Genomic DNA, 8,462 nt, shown 5'->3' on the forward strand with positions numbered 1-8,462 from the left:
AGAGAGTCTGTGGCTAGTAGCAAGAAGAATATGTTACGCTGTCAGTCAAGGCACACAACCAGCTAGGTCCCATATAGTTACCACCCACTCTTCACTTTAGTCAGCTCTAAGACAACCATGGTTGTTTCATATATTTGCCCTTGATGCAGCCTGACTTGAGCCACTATCCGAAGCCAGAGTCTAGTAAATTTCTGTTTGGTCTTGTAAGCTCAGCTAGTAATAGTCCAAATAATACAAAAATCTATAAAAATATGAACTTAACACTAGTAGACACAAATGTTTTTGCACAGATTGTAAATGGTCAGAATACCGGACTGTTCAGTTAGGATATGTTTATATATTCTCCATGCTATTCACAATGTCCATCTCCCCCACTGCCTTATGCAGGAGGCTGTCATTAACTGGAATTCTGAATACCGGCGTAGTAACTGAAAACATACCACAATATGTTGATACATCAATTATTAATCCATGGATTAATGGGAAGCATTTCAAGTTTTGAGATGTTAAAATTTCGATGTTAAAATTTCAATCATTTTATACGTTATCATACATTTCTCAGCTTCCTGTCTTTAGCACAATCATCAACAAAAGATGAAAGTTGGCCTATGTAAAGCACCTGCTTCCAAGTCACAATAATTCTGTTGGTATCTATATTTTTTAATTTGTGTAGTGATACAATAAACTGAGACATTTTATCAATAAATTAATGGTTTGATTTACAATGACAATCCACTTATTATGTGGAAATCTTGTTGCTGAAGTTCAGCGGTTGGTTAGGTGAAATGGGGTTTAATGCATAAATGCTCCATATTATTTCACTTGTATAGCAATGTGCATGTACTAGGCCAGATTTCTGCCCGTTCTATGTTTAGCTCACTGAGACCCCATGTTGCAGTTTAACATGGATACTCCACTCAGACTCCAAGCTTACCAGTTCTTGTTTGAGCCCCTTAGTGCTGAGCACCAAGCAGGGCAACAAGTACCATCTCTTAATGTCCTTGGTGTAACGCAGCTACGGATCAAACCTTCAACTGGGCAGACATCTCCTCCAATACAGATTAACTGACATTCAACTGTAGGTGTGGATTAGATCTACCATTTCAACGCAATTTGAATCACAGAAAATCGAAGCTGTGTACAAATAAAATATATTCGGTCTCATACACAAAATACGTTTTTGAAAGGTGTGGTGTGGTGTGGTTGTGTGCAGTGTTCAAAATAAGCACCTGCCCGTAGGCCTGTTGAAGGTAGATGTCATGGTGGGCCCCTAGTTTTAATATTAATGGGCCTTTTGTCACAATAAGCTGCAGTTCCTTTAGTCGGGGCCTGCAGATTCCGAAGTCTGTGGGTCCTGATGGCAGCCTGGAAACTTATTATATTTCACACACTGGTTGTGTGTGTGCAGCTATGAATTCCTATGAGATACACAACAAACACGGGTACATATTTATATGCTTTTGTAATTTTTCAATTACAACCTTTCACTTGTGACACCATTAACACTTTCAACTTGGATAGGGATAGTGCACAGATATTTCATGGAAATTCTTGAACATTCATCACTTAGGGTCCTGGTTCTTTGGGGGACAGACAGTACCGCCACTACAAGATACTCCAGTCTAAAGGTACCCTACTGCACTCAAATAAATACTATAAGTACCAAATAGCATATCAAGATTTGTCACAATATACAGTAAAGATATAACAAATTCATTCTGTGATAGAACCATTTTCGGTTTTCAGCAGTAGTTCTCTGAACAGGGACAAGTAAGTCTGTTATTCTACAAAACGTATGATTGTGAAATTTCAGCCTGTTCGGACTGAACTTGCCTTCCAGTGATTAATGTAAATTAAAAAACATTCCAAAAATCAAGAACATTTCAAAGGCTACCAGTCACTATTGTCATTATTCTAACAATACAAACACTATCCATCCAATCATCAATAGTTGACAAAACCTAACAAGACCTGAAAGACCTTTCTTGTTACATAAGCAGTTTCAAATCTTAACAAAACATACATCGTGAATAATCTTAAAGTGTAAATACTGTAATTATCTTGAGGGTTCCAAGGATGGGATATGATAAAGAGCCCATGTGAAATGTTTCAAATTTGAGGAACTTGTTTCAGTTTTTGCCATGTTTATCAGCCATGTTTGTGTGAATGAAAACTCTCCTCTCTATTGGACATGACATCAGACACAATACATCAGAGTACAATAGGTTGATCATTCAAATGTCTCAAGAAAATCTGACTATGAACAACTCTGTGACCAAAAATGATTTTCACTAAGTGTCGACCACTTAACCACAGTTTTCGTTTCATGTTCTGATAAGTCCAAAAGTGTAAGTTATGAAAAATACAAGATGCTAGTTCTCACATCAAATGCATACTTACAAAAACATTTTTATCATTTTTTTTCAACTTAGTTCGTCTTAGTGGTCCTAATCATGCTTATATGTTGTACTAATTGTTCATTTTCTAATCTGTGACGGGATGGAAATTACTTATCAAGTTGATATCCCTAGAATTCTTCATTCAACGGAGAAGACCAGCCTTGAACACACTTAATGACGAGAGACAGGGCACATGAAGTCATTCATTCAGCCACAATACTTCAGTTATTCTCAGTCTTGCTAAAGGTAAAACAACATATCGCAACAACCAAACAACCAGGACCAGTACAATAACAGAACATGATTATGGTAACCATAGTAACAACAGCACTTGGGTCATTAGTAACCTCTTGGGTTGGATGAAAATGGTATTGCTTATACATTCATCAAACACCACATGTGCTTTTTATATCTCGTAGCGCAGAAACTGGACTATTTTACGCGGTAAAGGCAATCGACTGACATCTTCTTTCCGGATCATCTGGAGAATAAGATCTCTACAAGCATTCTGGAGGGATGTCACTGAAACAAAAACAGAAATACATTAATGTTGATAATGATTTGTAATGAAATTTAACATAATAACCATGACAATATATATGATACATGTTATTTCCAACATATACATATCGCTGTTGTACAAAGAAATGTTAGTCTAACATATAAAATTAGAAAAGAAAAAACATTAGTCAAATCCTGCATTTAATTGAAAACCTGACTTTTTTAACATGAAAATGATTTTGTTTGTGAAAATAGACACCAAGTAATTGTGAAATCAACATGGACAACATTAATTTGATCAAGAAAATGCCTAAAGCAAGAAATCAAATTGCTCAAATCTAAGAAACCAAATAGAAATAGACATACCTCCATATAATTGAACAATTCTAACTTGTTTGGTTGTACCATACACATCAACTACAGCGTATATTGGTCCGTCCCGGAAAGGAATCCCACGTGCAGATGGTCCCTGATCCTCGCCATTAATTATAAAGTGCATATCAGCCGAACTGTCCTTAACTTTGTACATAATTCCTATGCGGCTGCCCACGTCTGTAGGCAGTATACTATTCCGACACTTGTCCTCCGCCAAACAATTACAGTCACCACCGATGCCTCTGTGCAGTCGGTTCAACGGCAGCAACATGCTACGACTGATGGCGCCCAGAGGGGTGTGTATCACCTCTGAGCATCCTAACACAGACTGATAAGGCTGAGAGTTGGGGTCGTCCGGGTTATCGGTGTAAACTCTATTGTGTGTCTTTGTCACAGCGAAAATCCACGATTTACCCATGTTTGCCAAGTCCGGCAATGCATACTGAGGAAGTTCAAATCGCTGACTCGGGTTAAACTGAGTTAGGCCTATTCGTAAGTGACCACTCCATCCTCGTTCGTTTTTTTCGATTTCAACAAGAAATATTTCTCCTGGTTTCAATGGCTTTTCACTAAAAGTCAAAGCATGCGCAAAGCTTGTTTCTCTAAATGCCACCATGTTGTCTTGAGACAGGCTTATGTTTTGTCCATGATAAGGGTGAAATCGGCTAACTGGCATCTTTGATGAGGAAACATATTCTGAAAAAAGAAAAGGACAAAGGGTTGCACTATTTGTTCTTAATCAAAAAAGAGCTCTGTCACATGACGTATAGCCTCTAACACAACACATGGAGATATTTGGTGAGTGAATGTTGCTTCAACCACAAACAGCCACACCACAACGGTCTCTAGTCAGATGGGCATGGAACCAATCTCATTAAAAACAGACCTCAGTTCTCGCTACCGCTAAACAAAGATCTGAGGACATCCCATTAGGAGTCACGTCAGAACGACCTTTCATCCAACCAATCAGAGCGTCGCTTACCAGATCATGAAAGTGACAGTCGGAATGAGATTTCTAATCATGCAACCTCGAAAACTTTAACCAGGGGTATTCCGAACGATAGTTACGGGTTTAACGACTGAATCCATCCAATCTAGACTATCTACTGGCCATTCCACAGTGTTCTTTTGTTCGGGTTTCAAATTTTAAATCGAGAATTTGTCAAAATGTGTTTCGAAGCGTAGTCACCAATTTGAAATTAGTGCTATAAAGCACGAGAAAGCTGTCTTCTGATTAGTCATTCCATTGGTCGGTCAAAGTTTGCTCATTGTCGGTATGACATGACCCGTACTGGGGTGTCCTCAGCTCTTTGTTTAGCGGTAGCAAGAACTAAGAACTGGTTTTAATGAGATTGAGCATGGAACCTACAAAGTGGCAGATCCAGGACTTTTATAAAGAGGAAAGGGGCATACGATACGAAGTCACAAAGTGAACAAACACACATGGTGTGCACACAGTTCTTGATCACCAAGCCTGACCACCCTATCTATTTACTGTAAATTAACGCGAGAGTGAATTAATGCGAAAAATGCGAGTGGTCATTCTTCACACTTCACATTTATGTCTCCAAAATGACTATCAACAGTTGGTTCAATTACTTTATTGCCTTTAAACTTCCTTTATGCCAGTCAACAGAGTAAACATATAAATTGTGTGTTGTTTTTAGGAAAACACTGTTTATTGTTTTTATGGAAGTGCTCTACTCAGCACTAATAAGTGGTGCTATTTGCTGTTTGATGAGATTAAGGTCAGGTTGTGTTAAGGTAAGGCTATGTATCATTCCACTGGGGATGGGATGAGGAGAGTTGCATTTTTGACTAGGGGTCAGCAGTCGTATTAATTCGAGATGCATTAATTTTTGAAGATTTACTGTCCATTATCAAGATTATGACGAAAACATGAAAACAATGTCCAAGACTTACAATTAATAAAACTGTGGTAAACATGGTAAAGCCCTTATAATATAAGTTATATACATGCCAAATCCCTGTAATGTCGTTAAGTAACACCTGTTGACTGTGGATAAAATGATTTAAAGTTACCTCATCCAGAACAAGTGCATATGTTTCAAGTGAATTTCAGTATCACACACACGGGTAAGGTTAATATTACAAAAAGGGAAACATGCTTACCCATGGCATCCATCTTGAATGGCATGTGGTGGCCATCATCTAATCAGGCAGACATGGCAAAGTTACTGAAAAGCTGTTAAATAGTCCTGAAAACACAAATGAAAAGCATGTTACAATTGACAACAATAATAATTCATATTGCTCTATATTTCCATCCACACTACCCACAAAGCACTGAATGTTATAACACTAAACCATTATTACCCCGGTCAGTGGATCAGTGTGCACTCGATTTCATTCTCAACTCCCTAGGGAGTATACAGCCCAAGCTGCCTGTGAGGTGCCAGAAGGTTAACAGTCTCATTACCATGTCATCCTACCGGGTACCCTCTCACTGCTGGGTGAACAGAGGCATGTTTCGAACAAAGTCACTTGCCTGAGGAGACACCACAAGCTACAACTGTGCTTCAGTGTGGAGCAGGACTAAAGCCCTAGAAACTCTCAGGAGTCAAGCTGCTGAACGCGGTCACCCATCCAACTACTCTATGTGACCAACAATGCATAACTTCACCTGATTTGTGACCTATGCGCTGTACACAGGACGACATGCCAACCTGGGACACAGGATTGCTTGTATTGACAGAACATATAGTTGAACATAAATTCACACATACTGAACAAAAAAAAGTTAGGGATCATGCTCAGTCTTCTTCACTACAAAAAAATGCTCGAAAATATTCATGATCACTTTTTTTTATTCAGTATAGAAATTGAAAGGCAGATTAAGAAGTGAGAGGTTCTCAGTTGAAATAACCAATATTAGGCTGTCTGTGACCCTGGAACTGTCAAACCAGTGGTTGATAGTGTGAGCACTGAGAGGTCAGCTAGCTGGGCCACAATCATTGTGATCACCTGGACTCCTTTCACAAAGCGATCATAGAACCATCACTGTTGTATTTTGACATAGATTAAGGACAGTCATACTCGTGGTGCTATCACTACTTGCTTTCCATGTCAGTAGCAAAACATCACATGCTGACTGAAAGGATACCCGAGTGATACGTCATGTTATAGCACTTATACAGCAATGTGTGTGTGTATGCGTGTGTGTTTATACTAGTCCTGACTATTGACGATCTTTGAGTGCTAGCCCAATGAGATACCACACCGAGCATGAAAAATATAATATTGTGATACGCATTGTGGAAGAAAATTAACCTCAATTTACTGATATACCGGTAATAATGCGCATCCTTACAATACAGTCATGTGTACCAGTTTCATAGGCTGCAATATTTCAATGATTCAGAAAGTGGGAGTTACTGAATATCAACATAGCACATGTAAGTAAGTATGTACTTTCATTTTTAAGTCAGCACAGTCATGTTATGTTTATACATCACCTTGTTCAATTCTAGATAGTTAATGCCACAGAATGCCATGTAGTGCTGGGACGGGTAACTCCGGGACAGGTAACTTGGGTACTTGGGTACTTGGGTCGGTACTGAGTAGGACCCGGGTACCCACAGGACTACCCGGACCCGTGGTTAGTCATGTGATATATTGTTTAGTGACAAAATCTATCTAAAACTCTATGGTTACACTACAAGTCACTAATGTTCCCATTTCCTTCTGACTATGCACCCATTCCTTTTGACTTTTATATGTTTGAATAAAGATAAAACTTCATGCAGTAAACTTCAGTGTTTGCATGACCAGAACGTTTTATAAGTGTTTCTAAATACATTTGGCCAGGGTAGAATTTTCCAAATCGGACATTTTGTACCTATCTCATGAGACGTACAGCAGGTACCCGGGTAGGGTCGGGTAATAAGGGGGTGGGTACCCGGGTAGTAAATTTGGACTCGTCCCAGCCCTATTGCCATGGTAATTATAACCTTCATCATGTTCATTCACTGCATAATTTATACATTGGGGAAAATTTTGTAATTATAATTCATCTATATGCTTATTAACAGGCAGCATCAGTCAAATTAAGTATTTGTCTCTGGTCCAATGTAATACATAGAGTGTTATTACATTTCTTGCATTCATATGATTAACTAGTGTTTACATATAGAATCAAAGGTGATAGAGATTGCATGAATATAATAATTCGTTACTTTGTTTCTTATTGTTGTTATTTTTTCTACACAAAAACATGTTTGACAATAAGGTAAACTTTGTTTACAACAATCAATGCTCTTCGACATACTGAAAATTCCAAGGTAAAGAACACTTGGGATAATATCTCAAAATGTCCTACCTGAATAACTGTCGGAGGAATAATACACAGAAACATATCAATGTACCAGAAAATGTTACAGATTAAGTCAACATATATATTTGTTTCACTTAAGACGTATATATGTCTTTGGTTTAACTTAGAAAAAGCTAGGAGTGATAATGATAATTAAATCCTGTAAAATTATGGCAGTCATTCAATATCAAATACTGAATAGGTGGTAATAGATTTCACTGTACATACAAGTTGGGGATCGAATAAATACCATGTTGGTAAAACTACTGGTTATTCTAAATACATTATAAGTACAAAGATATCAAAGTCCTCTCCTAGTTATTCAAAACCTCATCAAACGGAACGCAAATTATACTTTATAGAGTGGGTCAATCGCTAATTGCCCTCACCTACCCCATGTTTAATGTTTTGTACTACGCTTGACAATGCATAGCCCTGCACTCTCTATCCTGTTGCTCGCTCAGTGTGTGGTCAGCAGACATTACACAGACTGAATAGTAAACACGTTCTCTCTCTAGGTCACACAACAGCGACACCATTACCCGGCACGTAGGTCTGGGTAAGAGGTTATCTTTGCTGGAGCATGCAAAACGTGGAACTCTGCGATTAAGTGTCTTTCATAAGGGACGCATTAGCAGGACTCGGGCCTGAAAAAATCATTCTTAACTCGTCAGAGTTGTAGTTAAGCTCAACATGCATAATTATGCATATTAAATTATTTCATAAATGGCAATAAATAATAAACATGTCGTACGAGATAGATGGAGGTCTTGTACCATCTTCTTGTTGTTAATCTTGTTCGCACTTCCTGTACTCCCGAGTGGGTATTTGTGAAAGCGTCACCGATTGGTTAA

General features: G+C 38.3%; 1 protein-coding gene across 1 annotated transcript; it reads right to left on the reverse strand.

The window, feature by feature from the left end:
- Window positions 1-1,445: 1,445 nt before the first annotated feature.
- Window positions 1,446-8,441, reverse strand: LOC139447434 (neuralized-like protein 2). Its single transcript, XM_071228781.1, has 4 exons — window positions 8,363-8,441; window positions 5,409-5,494; window positions 3,267-3,971; window positions 1,446-2,921 (listed from the first exon to the last, which is right to left on the reverse strand). The coding sequence occupies exons 2-4, from the start codon at window positions 5,431-5,433 to the stop codon at window positions 2,806-2,808; spliced, it is 846 nt and encodes a 281-aa protein (XP_071084882.1). The 5' UTR covers window positions 5,434-5,494; window positions 8,363-8,441; the 3' UTR covers window positions 1,446-2,805.
- Between the last annotated feature and the right edge of the window lie 21 nt (window positions 8,442-8,462).

Source organism: Haliotis cracherodii, unplaced genomic scaffold (genome assembly GCF_022045235.1).
Source record: "Haliotis cracherodii isolate W230 unplaced genomic scaffold, xgHalCrac1.p SCAF_10, whole genome shotgun sequence".
NCBI classification, from domain to species: domain Eukaryota; kingdom Metazoa; phylum Mollusca; class Gastropoda; order Lepetellida; family Haliotidae; genus Haliotis; species Haliotis cracherodii.